At 35.0% G+C, this 18,765-nt stretch overlaps 3 protein-coding genes and 1 non-coding gene across 4 annotated transcripts; 3 read left to right on the top strand and 1 right to left on the bottom strand.

The window, feature by feature from the left end:
- Window positions 1-334: 334 nt before the first annotated feature.
- LOC125864128 (subtilisin-like protease) lies at window positions 335-1,782 on the top strand. The gene is made up of 2 exons (XM_049544059.1): window positions 335-1,612; window positions 1,744-1,782. Exons 1-2 carry the CDS (start codon window positions 335-337, stop codon window positions 1,780-1,782), a joined length of 1,317 nt encoding a protein of 438 aa, XP_049400016.1.
- Window positions 1,783-3,570: 1,788 nt separating this feature from the next.
- TRNAL-AAG (transfer RNA leucine (anticodon AAG)) lies at window positions 3,571-3,651 on the bottom strand. The gene has a single exon. It is a non-coding gene; the product is annotated as a tRNA-Leu (tRNA).
- Window positions 3,652-5,789: 2,138 nt separating this feature from the next.
- LOC125865573 (enolase-like) lies at window positions 5,790-11,062 on the top strand. The gene is made up of 17 exons (XM_049545775.1): window positions 5,790-5,947; window positions 6,078-6,141; window positions 6,958-7,022; window positions 7,106-7,153; window positions 7,326-7,412; window positions 7,502-7,582; window positions 7,968-8,069; window positions 8,147-8,227; window positions 8,761-8,835; window positions 8,922-8,984; window positions 9,067-9,144; window positions 9,545-9,739; window positions 9,902-9,952; window positions 10,048-10,136; window positions 10,241-10,292; window positions 10,389-10,445; window positions 10,541-11,062. The coding sequence occupies exons 1-17, from the start codon at window positions 5,882-5,884 to the stop codon at window positions 10,619-10,621; spliced, it is 1,335 nt and encodes a 444-aa protein (XP_049401732.1). The 5' UTR covers window positions 5,790-5,881; the 3' UTR covers window positions 10,622-11,062.
- Window positions 11,063-13,198: 2,136 nt separating this feature from the next.
- LOC125864129 (putative disease resistance protein RGA1) lies at window positions 13,199-17,569 on the top strand. Its single transcript, XM_049544060.1, has 2 exons — window positions 13,199-16,982; window positions 17,565-17,569. The coding sequence occupies exons 1-2, from the start codon at window positions 13,199-13,201 to the stop codon at window positions 17,567-17,569; spliced, it is 3,789 nt and encodes a 1,262-aa protein (XP_049400017.1).
- The last annotated feature ends 1,196 nt before the right edge of the window (window positions 17,570-18,765 follow it).

Genomic DNA, 18,765 nt, shown 5'->3' on the forward strand with positions numbered 1-18,765 from the left:
CTAAAAAGTCTTTTTCTTAAATGGACTCCAAAAATCTTAGCACAACCCTATTAAATCACGGGTTAGGCCAAGCAGACCCAACGGATCTAGCCCATATCGACGTAAAGCCCGACTATTCTATTCTTATTTTCAGTCAACTAATTAACCATCATAATAATTATTTTCTCTATTCAAGTTAATGTTACAGTTAGAATAAGTTAATATGGATAATTTTGCAGAAAGCTGAATTCTTGACCATAATGAATTAAATATGATCAAGTCAAGATTATGTTTAATGAACTTAGTACTATATATATGCACATCTTGCTGAATGTGATAATCACCTAAACAAAATATGGATCTGAAAGTCATCTCTACCTTTCTCTGCTTTGTCCTGCTTCATTCATCAAAAATATTTGGTGATAATTTCACAAATCAAAGTGATTTAGAAATTTATATAGTACATCTTGAATTTCATGATCAACCTTTCTCAAATTCCAAAGATGTACTTCTCTGGCATCAATCATTTTTGCCTACAAATTTGAATCACTCATCGCGCATTCTATATTCTTATCGTCATGTGTTCAATGGTTTTGCTGCTATGTTGTCGTCAGGCGAAGTGAGAGAAATGGAAAAGAAGCCTGGTTTCTTGTCAGCGCGTCCCGAACGAATATTTCAGTTGCACACCACACATAGTCCAAGTTTCCTAGGCTTGCACCAGAATGTTGGTTTGTGGAATGCATCAAATTCAGGTAAAGGTGTGATTATTGGTTTATTAGATAGTGGAATTACTCCTCAACATCCTTCGTTTAATGATAATGGAATGCCTAATCCACCACTTAAATGGAAAGGTAAATGTGAGTTTAATGTTACAAATTGTAATAAGAAGCTTATTGGAGCAAGAAATTTTGTGCAACCGAATACGTTCCCTACAGATGAAATTGGCCACGGAACACTTACCTCAAGCATAGCTGCGGGGAACTTTGTGGATGGTGCCAATTATTATGGTAATGCTAATGGCACGGCTGTTGGCATTGCGCCCCGAGCCCATGTGGCCATGTACGAAGTCTGTGATGCAATTTTTTGTAGAGAATCCAATATTATAGCTGGTTTTGATGCTGCAATTGAAGACGGTGTAGATGTGATTGCCATTTCAATTGGAGCAACTCTGCCTCAGCCTTTTTATGGTGATGCTATAGCTATTAGCACGTATAGAGCGATGGAGAAGGGGATTTTTGTAAGTTCCTCTGCAGGAAATCATGGACCAGATAGTGGTACTGTGATGAACGGGGCCCCGTGGATTCTCACAGTTGGTGCTAGCACAACAGATAGAAAGATAAGCGCCGTTGCAGTTCTGGGTAACGGAGCTGAATATGAAGGTGAATCAGCCTTTCAACCAACGAATTTTTCGCAAAAATTGTTACCACTTGTGAATGGCAAGGGTTGTGAATCATTGAATTCAAGCAATGTCAAGGGTAAAATAGTGGTGTGTGATAGAAGCGGTGGCTTGTACTCTAGAATGAGCCAAGGAAGATTAGTGAAACTTGTCGGTGGTGCTGGCATGATTCTCATTAATAATAAGAGACTTGGCTCTACAACATTCTCAGATTATGATGTCGTTCCCACGACACAGGTTGGTTACAATGATGGACTAGAGATCATAAACTATATGAAATCAACATCAACACCAGTTGGAACGATATCATTTAGGGGAACGACATTTGGAGACAAGCACGCTCCAACAGTTACTTACTTTTCTTCTAGGGGACCATTTATGCCGAGTCAGGGCATACTGAAGCCTGACATTATTGGCCCTGGATTGAATATCCTTGCAGCGTGGCCAGACCCTACAGCAGGCCAGATGTTTGTCCTCTTTTATGGAACGTCGATGGCTTGCCCTCATCTTGCAGGAGTTGCAGCATTGTTAAAGAATGCACATCCAAATTGGTCTCCAGCTGCAATTAAATCCGCAATCATGACCACAGCTGACATCGTCAACCTTGGAAACGATCCAATTCAGGACAAGACACTTCAACCTGCTGATCTACTTACAATCGGATCAGGGCATGTGAATCCATCAAGAGCAAATGATCCAGGACTCGTTTATGACATCCAGCCCGAAGATTACATCCCATACTTATGTGGCTTGAATTATACAGATGATCAAGTCAGTATCATTGTGAAAAAGAAGGTACATTGTACAACAAGCATACCTCAATCAGAGTTGAACTATCCGTCATTTTCTATTCCTAAGGAATCAAGTGCTCAAACTTATACAAGGACTGTGACTAACGTCGGAGAAGCAAGTTCAGCTTACACAGTTGAAGTATTTGGGCTCAAAGGCGTCGAGGTGACTGTTCAGCCTAAAATCTTGAAATTTACAGCGTTGAATCAGAAGGCGTCGTATAATGTAACAGTTAAGTCATTAGATCTTACAGGGCATTCCCAAGGGTACATAATTTGGGCTTCTAATAGGTATTCTGTTAGAAGTCCAATAAAAGTATTTCCCCATATCAGTGTGATGTAATTCATTGGATTTGTCATGTGGAAAAAATTGTTCATTATAAATGGAAAAGAAAATTATGGATAAGTAACAAGTAATTTTAGAACTGTCGTTTTTATTCTCTCTTTAGCTACTTGTGAATTAGCATTCATCACAAGAATACAAGTGAATGATAGAATTTAGAAGAAAAGATAAACCTCACACGACCTCGACTAATTCAGATTTTCATTTTGTATGGCCAATTAAAAGAAAAGTGCTCTCTAACATAACTTTTTACTATACATATGGCTTGAAATTTGAAATTTTGAGGCCTCGTCATCTTTATTCTTATACGACAAGTATGAAGTTATAATTTTGTTAATACTTCTTAAAGGCTACTCGTTAATTAGCATTCATCTAAAGGATACTAGTGCGTGAATGATAATTTGGAAGAAATGATAAACCTCATGACTTGACTCGATTAATCTAGATTTGCATTGCTTAAGGCTAATTAAGAAAAAAAACTCTGTAACATAAATTTTATTTTTGACACATGGCTTATATTCGGAGCCTCATTATCTTTATTCTTATATAAGACAAGTATGAAGTTATAATTTTGTTAAACTTCTTAAAGGTCATTCTCAAGTTATAAAATTCAAATAGACTCGATTAATCAAGATTTGCATTGTGTATGGCCAATTAAAAGAAAAATACTCTCTAACATAATTATTTTTTTTATACACAAGGTTTGTATTCGAGGCCTCATCATCTTTATTCTTTTACGACAAGTATCAAGTTATAACTTTGTTAATACTTCTGAAAGGTCATTCTCAAATTATAAAATGCAAATAGCTATTCATTTCTAGACGTTTATAGTTTGGGGTCACAAAAAAAGTAATTTCAAATGAAGCATAAATTATATACATGTAAAGAATTTATTAAAGTAAGAGTATAATTAAAAAATATAAATATTAAATGCAAATAGCTATTCAAGAATTTATTAAAGTAAAAGTATGATTAAAAAATATAAATATAAAATGCAAATAGCTATTCATTAGATGTTTATAGTTTGGGTCACAAGAGAGTGATTAAAAATATAAACATTCAAATGTTGAGAGTGGGATTTGAACCCACGCCCTTTCGGACCAGAACCTTAATCTGGCGCCTTAGACCAACTCGGCCATCTCAACATCTGTTTTAATAGATTTCATGTGATTTATATAGATGAAAATTTTAAAATAATCAAAGCTAGGGTAACGTGAAGAAGTAAAGAAAATTGAAAAGAGAGAAACAAAAGAAGAAGAAAATTAAAAAGCTTGGAACCTCCTAATAAGTCCCTACCATGTACGAAGATATTGAATATCGAAAAAAAATATATGCATTTTTTAACTTTCTAAAAACCTAGTCAGATATGTTAAGAAAATGTTTGGCTAAGTTGATAGGCTAATCAAACAAACTTATAAATATATTTTAATGTATTTACGTATTTAATAAACATCATAATATTTATATATTACATAATTATAAATTAAAATCATTATAACTCATAAGTGACAATATCTCACACAAGGCAACCATAGAACTCTTGATTTTTAGTACACGGGAGGAGGAGATGGGACAAGAAAAGAAATTGCATATTTTCATCGAAAAATATATTTTAGGAAAATAAATGAATTTTTTTAGTTAGTATTGTTTTGTGTTTGATAATCAAACAAAATAGATTATTCTAAAATATTTATATATAATCTAGATAAATATCATAAAATATGAGGATGGAGGTGGAAGTGAAGGTAGGGGTGGATACTATGAGAGTGATAGTAAAAATAAGGTGTGTCAGAGATTGAGAATGACACCATTATAAAATTTTCTTTTTAAAAAAAACATTAGAAAAGTTATTTTCCTTATTTAAAAAAAATAATATTTTCATAATAAATTGTTCATATTAACACATTGTTAGTTTATTATGAGAAACATTTATAAGGAGTAGAATATAAGTACAATACTAATCCGATATTTTATGGCCTTAAATCAAATAAATGGAATATGTAGTCGTTTGATTATTGATTAAAGACTAAAGTTATACAAATATTTAGTAACAAATTTCAATTGATTTTTTGTTTGAAGTTATAATTTTTTATTCAAAATTGATATAAACAAGCTCCAATCAATTTTATCTTTAGATTCACTTCAACTTTTTCATCATTTAATATTGGCAATTTTTTTTAAAAAATATTTTGTGTTTGATCTTTAACTAAATTTAAATCGCACACAACAAAATTCATTCTAGGAGTGATGCCCCATTCGACATCTTTAATTTAGGGTGAATCAGTCTCAGTACTTTTTGCACCCAACTGATGTTGGTTTCACGAATTCATTTTCAATAGCTTATATATATCGAGGGTAGAATTGTTCAAAATCGAACCAAAACCAACAATCCAAGAATTGTTCAAAATCGAACCAAAACCAACAATCCAAACTGGAAAAAAAATTATTTATTTATCGATATAATTTGTTATTGGTTCACGATTTTGGTAACCGTTTGATTTTTTTTAATTATCGAATTATTGATTCTTAACGTTTAGAGGTTTGTGTTTAGTGGGTTAACCAATAACTCTATAGTAAAGGGAAAATGCATAAGTACCCCCAGCCTATGTCCAAAATCCCTGAGACACACCTAACATTTACTAAGGTCCTATTACCCCTCCCCCCCTCCCCCCTCACTTATTTTTTAATTAATTTTCTACCCATTTTCGGCCTACGTGACACTATCCTTGAAAAAATTGTTGGGCCCACAAGATAGTGCCACGTAGGCCAAAAAGGGGTAGAAAATTATATATAAAATAAGTTCGGGGGTAATAGGACCTTAGTAAAGGTTACGTGTGTCTCAGAGATTTTGGGCATAGACTGGGGGATACTTATGCATTTTCCCCTATAGTAAATAAAATAACATTTATGCCATTTGATATAAAAAATCTTTAACTTAAAGTTCAATTTCATATTTTTATTTCTGGTTATCTCAAACTCTCGATTATTCCACAATATGACTGTGTTTATTTTTGAACAAGATGCAATATGACAACTCATTTACATGATTCATTAAATTTGTCACCTTGTTTCTAATTAATTTCAATGTTTTTTATATAAAGCCTTAACTTTTAAATTCATAAATAAACTGATGATAACGATTAATAACCAATAAATTAATATTTTAATTATTTTATAATGATTTAATATGATAATAAGCATAAAATCAAACCGACTTATACACGACCTAATCGTGGGAAACGTTAAGAGATCCATCGGAACCCATCCAACGGTGGTAATTATACTACCTTCTCTACAAATTCGTGGCGTATCTTCTCACTATTCTCACAAACAACCAACACCTTCGAACGCATATCCCAAACTCATACCTTACTCATGGCAACTATCAAGTCCGTCAAGGCTCGTCAGATCTTCGATAGCCGCGGTAATCCAACGGTTGAGGTTTGTTCTTCTTCAGATCTCCTTCGATTTCAGCTTTTTTCCATGTTTTCTGTATCACATTGTCGTTTTTCGATCCGATTCTGATGGTTTTTTGATAGTTTACTTTTTGTTTGTTGTGTACATGTTTTAGGTTGATGTTCATCTATCAAATGGCCTCTGGGAGAGAGCTGCGGTTCCTAGTGGCGCATCAACAGGTGAAAATCTGTTTATATTCGTTGTATTAGTTGATTTTTTTTTTTTTGCGTTTTAACTGAATGTACTGGTTTGGCTGTGTTTATACAGATATGCAAAACCAATGATTAAATTATGTGTTTTAAAGTGATGATTAATGTTTGTCTCATTTTTTCGGTGGGATTAGGCTTCGTGTGAGTATGGAAGCACCGTGTCTGTGGTAGTATTAGTTCATATACTTGTAGTTTCTTGTTTTTGATAGTTGTTACCATCTGTTGTCTATTGCATTTCAGTTTACAGTGCTATTTCGTTGTTGTTGTTGTTCGTTTGTGTGTAGGCTACTTTCCTTATTAATTGACATGTTTTATTTCCTTTTTCATAACTATTTTGATTTGCTGCACTACACTCTATCCTACCTAGAACCCATCTTTTGGGATTATACTGGGTATGTTGTTTGCTTGTTGATGTCATCCTTTACATGTTATGAGTTTCTGTTTGGCTGTTTAAGTAAGAAAAGTGGCCAACCTTTGGTCTCTTTGTAGGAAAATTTCTTTAATATCGATGTTTTCCTTGGAATCTCTTGAAATTTGAACCACTCATATCTAGAAGAGTATTGCATGACAGTGCACTGTTTTTGATCAGCTTGATCCTATTTCCGGTTGTAGCACCTTTTAGATGGTGAAGATATATATTATTAGATGTTGTTAAGTGCCACTGATCCAAGAATAACGTAGTTCAGTTTGGATGAAATGTGAAGTGTGTGTTTTATTTCTTGACATTGTTGATTGGTAGCTCCTTCTCTAACTATCTTGAATTAAATGTCTTCATTCATTTGATAGGAATATATGAAGCCCTCGAATTGAGAGATGGAGGGTCTGAGTACCTTGGGAAGGGTGTTTCAAAGGTTGGTATTGCATCTCAAAACACGTAATTGGTTGATTTTGCCGTTCACTGCTAACTGCTCGCTTACCTTTTCCACCCATGTAGGCCGTAAACAATGTCAACTCAATCATTGGCCCTGCTCTTATTGGCAAGGTATGTCTCCTCTTATAATTTCTTTACCTTTGAAAAAGATATTTCTTGCAAAAACTATTCTGATGGTTATTTTCTTGGTGTGAAGGAATACCATAATGCTTCCTATTTTTGTAGTGAGCAATGATAGTTGTTTTTATACCTGATATGTGAGGTGTGTTTTCTTGCTTTGCAGGATCCGACTGATCAGACTGGTGTCGATAACTATATGGTTCATCAACTAGATGGAACTCAAAATGAGTGGGGTTGGTGCAAGCAAAAGGTATACAAGAAGAAACTTAACATTAAGTCATGTGTAACTATCAGAAGTGCACAAATTACCAATTTGCCTGCGTTGGCCTTTTTTGACAGCTTGGTGCAAATGCCATCCTTGCTGTGTCACTTGCAGTCTGTAAAGCTGGTGCTGCTGTCAAGAAAATTCCGCTTTATAAGGTATATCACACAAAAAAAAATTATGGAGTTCAATGTTCACTTTTGCCAGTAATCTACTCTTTAAATCTTCTGTTGCCAATTAAGCCGAGTCCAAATGAAAGAGATTGACCCAATTCCTATATCCATTTCTTCTTCGATCTTCAATGTGGGAACATTTTTATATTTTGAATTTATTATTCAAATATGTGGTTAACTTTCTACTGATTAAATTTTGGTCTATTGATACTATCTCTATTACTATTCTGTTTTAGTTCTCCATGATGGCCATTTATTTGCCCAAATAGGAAATAGAAAACATCCAAGTCTACATTCTCTTCTTTACTTATATATGGTTAGAAAAAGAGTCTGTTTGGATGTTACAATTTGAGCTGCCTTCTCTTTGCAGCATATTGCCAATTTGGCGGGTAACAAAAAGTTGGTTTTGCCTGTTCCTGCTTTCAACGTCATCAATGGTGGGTCCCATGCTGGAAACAAACTTGCAATGCAGGCATGTATTTTCTCCTGTTAAACGATGTAGTTAAATGATGCTTAAATAAAAGATTACTTATTAGTTGTTATTTGCAGGAATTTATGATTCTTCCTGTTGGAGCTTCTAGTTTTAAGGAGGCCATGAAGATGGGTTGTGAAGTGTATCACCATTTGAAGGTTTCACACAGTTGTTCTAGCTTCTATTCCCTTGGTATTTATTTGTTTCAAAGTCAAAGCATAGAGGATGAGTTCTTTTGTTTTCCTTTTTCTTTCTTTGAGGTCCATTAGGTTAGAAAATACAGTGCTCCTATGCCATATTTTATGTGATAGTCTTTCCTTTTTAGTTTCTCACAGAAAGACTTTTACCTTTCTATATTAAGAAACTATGTAATCTATCCATCTTCATTTTACCCTTATTGAAATAACTTTTAGATTCCATTTGATGGAACTGTTCTACCTTTTCTCAGTTGAGAGAATGGTAAAAAATATGCACAACTTTTGTGACCTCTCACTTAATTGTTGGTGCTAACTACAATTTTGGTATTTCGCATATTCTTAGCTCATGTGTCAAAAGTCTTTATTTCTTGAACTCCGGGCACATCCTAACTACGCTGTATAAAATGGGACCAAGGGGGTATTAAATTTGTTTATATGAAATCCTTTTTCTTTTACTTGTATCAGTAGCTGATGACAGTTTACTCTAATTCTAGGCTGTGATTAAGAAGAAATATGGCCAGGATGCAACAAATGTTGGTGATGAGGGTGGTTTCGCTCCTAATATCCAGGTGAAGTATAAATATATGCTGATGAATGGCATACTGTTGAATGGTTACCCTTTTACATCACGTGACTATGGCTTTTGAAATTTCAGGAGAACAAGGAGGGTCTTGAATTGCTCAAGACTGCCATCGAAAAAGCAGGTTATACTGGCAAAGTAAGCTCTCAACTGTGTTTAAATCAGACCTTTTTCCCAACTGCTTTTAATAATATAGAAGCTAAGATTATTTTCCTTTTAGGTTGTTATCGGAATGGATGTTGCAGCATCTGAATTCTATGGAAAGGACAAAACTTATGATTTGAACTTCAAAGAAGAGGTATATCCTTTCTGATTATTCCTAGTAGTGCATTCGAATAGTAATTTTAGTGGCCTTCTTTCACTATCAGTTGACACTTAGAGGTTTTGTCTCCGTTAAGAATGTTGAACTGGATTTTCTGCGTTAACATGAATCTGTTATCTTGATGGTTCCTGAAGCCACATCAACTTAAAATTGGGAAACTGATAAATTAGGCTCTTTTGACCATCTCTTTTGGTGAAAACCCTTTCTCAGAACTCAGCAATAGAGATTAATCAGTAATAACCACTAACTGGGGATTTCTAGCTACTTGGGAAATGGATATTCAAGTGAGCTGGAAATTGTAGGACTCTCTATTGAGGTAGTTTCATGTTTGATTTATTATCTAATCTGATTTGCTTCAATTGTTTCATCTTTGCAGAATAACAATGGCTCCCAAAAGATCTCAGGTGACCAGCTCAAAGATTTGTACAAGTCATTTGTGTCTGAGTACCCTATTGTTTCGATAGAAGATCCATTTGACCAAGATGACTGGGAGACCTATGCTAAGCTCACTGCTGAGATTGGGGAGAAAGTACAAATTGTAGGAGATGACCTTCTTGTCACCAATCCTAAGGTAAAACTGAAGTGTTATACAACTAGTTGTCATTTTCTTACTTAGAGCTGCATTAGATGTTCCATCATTAAGGAAAATGGGTAGAGCTCCTGGTTCTTGTGTGTACGTGTTACTTTCTCAATGCTTTTCGAAACCATGTAATTATTAGTTGTATCTGTGCAGAGAGTTGCCAAGGCAATCAGCGAAAAGACTTGCAATGCACTTCTTCTTAAGGTATTTGTCACATCATCTAGTTGGCCATATTGATGGTATGTCCTCTTAATTTGGAGATCAACTGTTGAAATATTTCATTCTGATTTTGTGTGCAGGTTAACCAAATTGGCAGCGTGACTGAGAGTATTGAAGCTGTGAAAATGTCTAAGCAAGCTGGTTGGGGTGTAATGACTAGCCACCGCAGGTAAGGAGATCATGATCCTCTGCAATAGGCTTGCAGAAAGAGGAAATTCAGTTATGTTTTGTTGTTTATGACACTTGTTAATGATCTTTGGGTATTTGGTGCAGTGGAGAGACGGAGGATACCTTCATTGCTGATCTTGCTGTTGGTTTGTCAACGGTAATTTCGTAAATGCACTTTTGTCTAATCTAATTTATAGTCAGTCAGCTCGGAGTAGTCTTTGGTATCAATTGTGTATTTCCCGGATTCTTGTAGGGACAAATCAAGACTGGAGCTCCCTGCAGATCAGAACGTCTTGCAAAGTACAACCAGGTACTTACCCCAATAGTACAGTTTACTTTGATGGTATTACTATTCTCTGGCGCTTCTTTCTGTAGTCAGTTCTGATTTCTCATTCATTCCATCAGCTCTTGAGAATTGAAGAGGAACTTGGTTCAGATGCTGTATATGCCGGAGCAAGCTTCCGCGCCCCTGTTGAACCGTACTAACTAGGACTCTCTTGGGCTGACCAAATTCCCAGTGTGGAAATGGTCATTCTAGGACCTGTGATCGATTTTCACATTGCAACTTTTAACAGTTATGTTCTGATGTTTTGAGCCTTGACAATTCTGAACTGAGAAAAAGTTCTCGTAATATCTTATTTCTGAGTTTTGACTGCTGGGAATGCAGTTTGTAGTAGTACTTCAAGATTTTTGATGTTTTGGTTTTGCCATCACAGTTTTTTCCTTGCTATATTGTAACACATTGTGGATTATACCCCAATCCACTGATAGTGCCTTTCATTAATTGAGTCACCATGATGAAAACAACATATTCGGTGAAATTTCGCAAGTAGGGTATGAGATGTTGATGAATTCAATTGCGTCTGTTTCATCCTATGATGTAAGAACAAAACTTTTCATGAATAGAATTACAGTTAGGCATTGGAATCACTCTGTCATAATTCATTTACAAAATTTATGTCCATGCATTGGAACCACTCTCTGTCATAATTCATTTTTCGTAAAATCGAAATTATATATATATTGTTAACGTTTGAAGAAATTACATGTCTTTCGCGAGTATTATTGAAAAAATAAATGAGGCCACAAAAGACAATTATTGAAAGTTACATGGGTCTGTTTGTCTTTATCCTAAAATCTTGTGTCAAGGAAAATGTAAAACAAGGGAGGTTTTAGCAATATCTCAGGCCGCAATAGTGTGTTACTAACCGTGTCCAAAATGGTATTTGGATGACTTAGTTGGTTTGGAGGATGGTTATTCACATGGATGATTTTAAATCGATTCCCCTTCAATGTTTGTTGAATCAAGTTTGTTGCATAGAGCTTGTCAAGTACGGTTTTCATTTTGTTGCATAGGACTTGCCAAGTACGTTTCCATTCTATATGTGATTTGCAGGTTATTGCACAATGAGGGCTCACCCAATATGCACAAAGTGCTCACTCAAAGAATAGAGGTTGTGACAGAGTGTAGCGGTTGCGGTTTATGTGAGACATGCCTTATACCTTTATCCCAATATATTTGATGCAAGTTTTGTACTGTAAATAATAAATTTAAATGACACATATATTATTGGATTTTCTATGTGTTTATAAAATAAAAATAAAAAACATACAAAATAAAAGTAACTACTGATATTTTAATTAGGAATTAATCTAAGGAAATGCAAAAGTCATTAACATTTTAATTAAAATGATATGATTTAATATTTAAATTAAATAATTAAATGTTTTATAGCATTTTAATTTATAGTAGGATAAACCATAATTCAACTTTTAACTTTTTTTGTTCCTACTTATAGGATGATATGATATGGTATGATATGATATAGTGATGCACGAAAAATAAAAACTAAATTGATAAATATATTGAATTGCATCATAATCAACTCAAATGCCACTAGAAGTCACAAAACCTTGTTTCGACTCAAATACACATACATAAAGTAAGGGGAAAAAATAAACTTATTATAATTTAATTACATAAAGAAACATATTTTTTTTGGATATGTCAAAATGAAAATTTTTTTATTAAGAAGAATTCTAATAAAACTTGATGTTGCAATACTTAAACTAATTCTTCTTTGGAAAGATTTAAGCTTCTAAAATGAAAAAAAATATATCTAAAAAATCTATCATAATTTCAATATTAACATTTTCCTTCCTTTTTTTTTTCTTTTCAAATGATTTTTTTAGGAAGCCTAAGATCATCCATTAGCTATTGTCTCTGATGATGACAGAAGTCTTCTGAACAAAATTGTTGAGTTCGATTTGATTAGTTTAATTAATTAATTTTCGAGTTTAATTAGTTGGATCATAACAAACCATCAGTTGATGGTAGAGTGGTGGACACCCAGAGAAGACCAATTTTGATTGGCACTGGGTTTGTATTCTAGGGCTTCCCCTCCAGCCCTTAAGGTATGCCTCTTACACCAAAATCACAACTTTTTCGCAGCATAAGTTTATCTGTATGTATCATAATATACCATAAGTTATGAAGTAAAAGGAATAATAAGATATGGCATATGCCCCTCATATTGAAATAACAAATAGCTTTCCCATGATATAAGTTTACATGTTCGTATCATAATATTCCACGAGTTATGTGTATGTCGGGAGCCGGGAGGGCATAATGCAAAAAATAAAATAAAAGTTATGTAAACTTATGTGGAGTGAATTAGATCTGGACAGATATATTTTGGTCCTCCAAATTTTCATAAAATGAGAAGCAGGAGCAATAATTAAACACCAGTCTGTTTGAAGGGCAATACGATGCAAAAACTTGATTTGAATGTGACTTCCTTTTTGGTATCCTTATTTTCTTGTGGCAGACTCATAACATACTGTCATTCATTAGAAACAAAAACAACACATAAATTATTTATTTTAAAGGATGATTAGCTGTTAATCAAAAAAAAAATATTCTTTATTCAAATTATTGTCTATGAATTATTCTCTTTCTTGTAGAGGCCGGCAAACAACAAGCAAAAGAATACTTATGCAAGAAATTTAAGAAGATTTTGGTGTATAGAGGAAGAAAACAACTTTGTAAAGAGCATTGCAACGATGGCCGATCTTGTAATTGGTGCTACTGTTAAAGTTGTGCTTGATAAACTGCTTTCTCTCACTATTGAGGAGGCCAAGAGTTTAAGGAACTGCAAGAAAAATCTAAGAATTCTGACAAAATATGTATCCATGATTCAAGCTCTCATTCATGATGCTGAAAGACGACAAGTTGATGATCAGGCTGTTGAACAATGGCTCAAAATGCTTGAGAGAGTTGCTGAAGATGCTGAAAACGTGTTTGACGAATTCAGATATGAATATCTCAAAGCTCAAGTGAAGAACATCCGAACCAAACTAATGGAAAAGGTCAGCAGCTCCTTTTCTCATACTGCTTTTAAGTACAAAATGTCGCGAAAAATAAACAACATCAATGAAGAGTTGAAGGCTATCAATCAGTTAGCCAATGACCTCGGTCTCAAACCACTGATGGTTCCTTCTCAGAAAATACTTCCAATTCGAGAAACAGATTCCTTAGTTGTTGCTTCGGATGTTGTTGGTAGAGACAAAGATGTTGCTGAAATAAAAGAGAAGATTTTGAACATGAGAAAGGATGCTGTTCTGTGCACCATTCCCATAGTGGGTATGGGGGGTTTAGGGAAAACTACTCTGGCTAAGAGAATTTTCAATGACCAACACATCAAGCAGCAGTTCGAAAAGAGAGTTTGGTTGTGCCTACCTGAAATGGTAGAAACTAAGAGCTTTCTTGAACTGATCCTCGAATCATTGACAAAGAGGAAAGTTGAGGTCCAAAGCAGAGATATAATAGTCAAGACGCTACAAGATGCATTGGGAGAAAAAAAGTATTTGCTTGTCCTGGATGATTTGTGGCATGTTGACTCTACATCATGGCATGAGTTCATGGACACCTTGAGAGGAATAAATACATCCAGAGGAAACTGCATTCTCGTGACTACTCGTATCAAACAAGTGGCATCCACAGTAGCAGTAAATCTTCATATGCTGGGGAAATTAACAGACTATCATTGTTGGTCCATTTTCAAACAAAGAGTGTTTGTTGATGGGGAAGTTCCGGAGGAAATACTGAGCATGGAGAACAAGATAGTTGAAATGTGTCAAGGTCTACCGTTGGCTGCAAGTGTGTTGGGAGGCCTCTTATGCAACAAGGAAAAACATGAATGGCGGGCAGTTCTTGATGGAAATCCCCTTGTTGCGGGGGAAGATGATAACGGGGTAAATAGCATAAAGAAGATCCTAAAACTCAGCTATGATTATCTACCATCTCCACATCTGAAAAAGTGTTTTGCTTACTTTGCCATTTTTCCAAAAGATTTTGAGTTTGAAAAGGACCAGCTTATCCAACTCTGGATGGCAGAAGGTTTTCTCAGTCCATCTCAAGAGACCACTTTGATGGAAGACGTTGGGAACAAGGCTTTTCAACTTTTGTTGCAAAATTCCTTGCTGCAAGATGTTAAGCTAGATGATCTGAACAAAATAAAATACTGTAAGATGCATGATCTTGTGCATGATTTGGCTGGAGATATTTTAAAGTCTAAACTATTTGATCAAAAGAGTATTGGAGGAGAAAATCTTTCTCAAGTCCGATACTTTGGATGGGACTCACCAAGTGATCAAATAGATAAGATAAACGAGTCAGGACGTTTGTGCACATTGTTCTGGAAAAGAATTATATCTGAAAAACTGTTGTTGAGCTTTCAGTTCTTGAGAGTTTTAAATTTGTCCAGGTCAGGCATCAAGGTATTGTCAGCCAAAATCGGCAAGCTAATATACTTGAGATATCTTGATCTCTCCAGCACTGAGATCAAAGCCTTGCCCAACTCCATTTGCAAGCTCTACAATTTGCAAACATTTAGAATCAATAGTTGTTACTCACTTAGGAAGCTTCCAGAAGAAATGGCAAATATGATAAGTTTGAGACACATATATTGCGACTTTCATTACCAAACATATCTTGATTTTGTGGGTTGGAGATCAAGGTTTATAGGTAATTATCAGTTTCAGATGCCACTTAATATGGGGCAATTGACTAGTCTTCAGACGCTACAGATTTTCTATGTAGGTTTAGAGACAGGTCGTCGAATAGAAGAATTAGGTCATTTGAAAAACCTTAGAGGTGAATTGACGATCAAACATCTCCAATTAGTCGTAAATAAAGAAGAGGCTCGAACAGCATATTTACAGGAGAAACCAAATATCTACAAGCTGACATATTTATGGACCCATGATGAATCAGAAGGCTGTGAGATCAATGATGAGCATGTGTTGGATGGTCTTCAACCGCATCCTAACTTGAAAACCTTAGCAGTAGTGGACTATTTTGGGACTAAATTTCCTTCATGGTTCAGTGAAGGATTGCTACCAAATTTGGTCAAGTTGAAATTAAGTGGCTGCAAAAGGTGCAAAGAAATTCCATCGCTTGGCCAACTGAAGTTCCTTCGGCATCTTGAGCTGATAGGATTCCTTAAATTGGAATGCCTTGGATCTACATTTTATGGCGTTGATGTTAATGATAAAGGATCAAGCAGCAATAATGGCAATATCCAAGTGTTCCCATCACTGAAAGAACTAGTATTGCAGAATATGAATAGCCTTATTGAGTGGAAGGGTGATGAAGTTGGAGTTAGAATGTTTTCTGCGCTTGAGAAGTTGAGGATCACAAAGTGTCCACTGCTAGAAGGTACCCCACGTCAATTGGAAATCCTCCGTGAATTAAGCATTGAAGGAGTTGACAGTCAAATGCCATTGTTGAACTTGTGTAGCAACTTGACATCTCTGGTAAAGCTTATTGTGACTGATGTGGAAGAGCTCACTTGTCTTCCTGATGAGATGCTACGCAATAACGTTTCTCTTCAACAACTATTGGTCACACACTGCAGAGAGTTTCGTGAATTGCCCCAAAGCCTGTACGATCTCCATTCTCTTGAGAGCTTACAAATACTCTTCTGCACCAATTTCAGGTCTCTTCCTGTTCCCAGTGTAGAGAATCGTTTGACTTCCCTCCAAAGTCTTGATTTATCACTGTGTATTGGATTGACCAGTTTACCAAGTGGAATGCTAGAGCATTGTCGGTCTCTACAGACTTTGAAGCTCAGCTGTTGTCGCAACTTAGTTTCCTTGCCTTTACACGTATGGGAAATGCCTTCAATTTCATATTTGGGTTTATCAAATTGTCCCAAGTTGATTAGTGTACCCACAGGGGGCCTTCACCACCTCACAGGGTTAAAGGTATTGGAAATTGGTCCTTTCTCAGAGACGGTGGATTTTGAGGCATTCCAATTGATTTTTAATGGCATTCAACAGCTATCGTCCCTTCGTACATTGGAGGTGTATGGATGGACGCGTTGGGATTCTCTGCCTTATCAACTTATGCAACTCTCTGCCCTAACAAAGATCTGTGTATATGATTTTGGAATTGAGGCTCTTCCTCATAGACTTGACAACCTTACTTCTCTTGTAACATTACATCTAATGGGGTGCCAAAGGCTACAACATGTGGACTTCTCAGATATCATGCCCAAATTACGATATCTGGAGATCCATTATTGTCTATTGTTAGAAGGTCTGTCAGATGGGCTTGGCAACCTTGTTTCTTTGGAAGAATTAAGTTTACGTAACTGCGTGAAACTACAACATCTTCCATCCAGATATGCCATGCTGCGCCTCACTAAATTATGGAAACTTCTAATTAATGGCTGCCCGCAGTTAGAAGAAAGTTGCACCAATCGGAGTAGCCCAAACTCCCAGTGGTCCAACATTTCCCATATTCCAAAAATTGAAGTAGGTGGGAGGATAATTCAGAACTTACGTAAGTCTCTGTTTCTCTTTCACTTTCTGATCAGTAAAATTTTTAAATATTATTTTCCCCGAGTTCCAGAAAAGAAGTTATGCATGTAGTTTAACATTTTTTAAATTGCAAAATTATTAATGAATTGCATTTGTGCTATGCTTTCAGCATTCTGCTTGTCCACTTGAACTGAATTGCTCTTTCTTCTAATTGATGCTTTCCTCCATATAATTCTTCTTCATTTTTCTTTTGCCAGAGCTTCGATCCATAATATTGATGCGAAAACTTAGGACTTGTATGGACTCCTTTTTCCTTTTTTTATTTTCAGGGGACAGATTGGAACATTTTGTTAGAGAGGTTTATATAAGTTTCTTAGTAGACATTCTCGTTACTTTCACTTTCATTAAAACTCTTGCGATTGAAGGACTTCAACAAAGAAAGTTACAAAAGACTGCTATTTATTGAATCTTATAGCAAAGAGTGTCCCATTGGCTCTAAAAATGTACTTAGCAGTATCTGTTCATCTTAATAGATCGCTGATTCTCCATTCTCGAAGATGAAAATGTGTGTGAAAACTGACTTTTACTGTTTCCTGTGTTTCAGATTGATGGTTGAAACAATGGCATGGACGTCTTATCTAAATCGTAGACTGGAAAAGATTTGACAGCAGAGGAGGCCTTTCTTGCACAATGTTCATTCTGTACCTGCCTTTCTTACAGCCCTCTTGGATTTTGTTTGTGCATAATAAACAAAAAAAGTAATATAGTTTTATGTCATTTTAAGTAACTCCTACTCTCTAGAAAAAAAACTGAAACCTACGTTTGATTAATTCAAAAACCTAAGTATTATAGCTTTAATGTTTGTCTTAATTGATTGATGTTCCATGTTAGTAACTATTCTTTACACAGCACTTCATATAATCATATGCCCAAGCAAAATAAAAAAATAAAAAATAGGTAAGCAGATTACAAGGTAGAAAATCGAACTTTTACCAACAAAGTGAAAGTTCAGATAGCATATTCTCCTTAGGATTCTTCCTCTTTGACTTGTCAAATCAAGTGCGATGGAGAATTGTGTTGTGGGAAAAAATTGGAGATCATGGAGTTGGCTTGAGCTTCTTGAATATTTCTCTATCAAAACTTATTTAATTGAGGGGAAAGTTACCCATTTAGTCAATCAGACAAATATAATTATATCTGCTAGTCAAATATAAAAAAAAGAAAGATATACACTATTTTGTAAGTATTAAAATAGGTGGAATGAATTTTGGAACACGACAATGTTTAATGTTTTGGGACTCAAAAAGTAAAATATTTTTGTACAATATTAAAATAGACTGAATGAATTAATATTACAAAAGTACAATATTAAATTTGAAATTTTATGTTTGTAACTTTTTTTTGGCCTAAAAGTACAACAATAACATATCTAGTGAAATTCCACAAATTGGGTCTGAATAGGTTAAAGTGTATGCAGACCCTACTAGCACCGTAACAAATGAAAAATAAAGAAGCTTAAAACTCAAAACACTTAGGGTGTGTTTGGTAGGAAGAAAAATGTTTTCCTGGAAAACAAGTAGACTTTGGACTTATTTTCTCATGTTTGGTTGGTGAGTAGAAAATATTTTCCAGAAAAAAAAAATTTAGTGTTTGATTTATGAATGAAAAATATTTTTGAGAAAATATCTTTTATTTTAACTAGAGAGTAGAAAATAACTTTTGAATTGAAACTGAAAATATTTTTTTAAAATAAACTTAAATTTTATTGGGGGGAGGGGTAGGGTGGTGGGGGTGGGGTGGGGCTG

This window comes from Solanum stenotomum, chromosome 5, assembly GCF_019186545.1.
Source record: "Solanum stenotomum isolate F172 chromosome 5, ASM1918654v1, whole genome shotgun sequence".
In the NCBI taxonomy this organism is placed as follows: domain Eukaryota; kingdom Viridiplantae; phylum Streptophyta; class Magnoliopsida; order Solanales; family Solanaceae; genus Solanum; species Solanum stenotomum.

Excerpts from the sequence above, each read along its gene's own strand:
- LOC125864128 (XM_049544059.1), top strand. The coding sequence starts at position 335 with ATGGATCTGAAAGTCATCTCTACCTTTCTCTGCTTTGTCCTGCTTCAT. Across the intron at positions 1,613-1,743 it reads ATGTCGTTCCCACGACACAG|GGGACCATTTATGCCGAGTC; the intron begins GTTGGTTACAAT and ends CTTTTCTTCTAG.
- LOC125865573 (XM_049545775.1), top strand. The coding sequence starts at position 5,882 with ATGGCAACTATCAAGTCCGTCAAGGCTCGTCAGATCTTCGATAGCCGC. Across the intron at positions 5,948-6,077 it reads GCGGTAATCCAACGGTTGAG|GTTGATGTTCATCTATCAAA; the intron begins GTTTGTTCTTCT and ends TACATGTTTTAG. Across the intron at positions 10,137-10,240 it reads GTAATGACTAGCCACCGCAG|TGGAGAGACGGAGGATACCT; the intron begins GTAAGGAGATCA and ends TATTTGGTGCAG.
- LOC125864129 (XM_049544060.1), top strand. The coding sequence starts at position 13,199 with ATGGCCGATCTTGTAATTGGTGCTACTGTTAAAGTTGTGCTTGATAAA.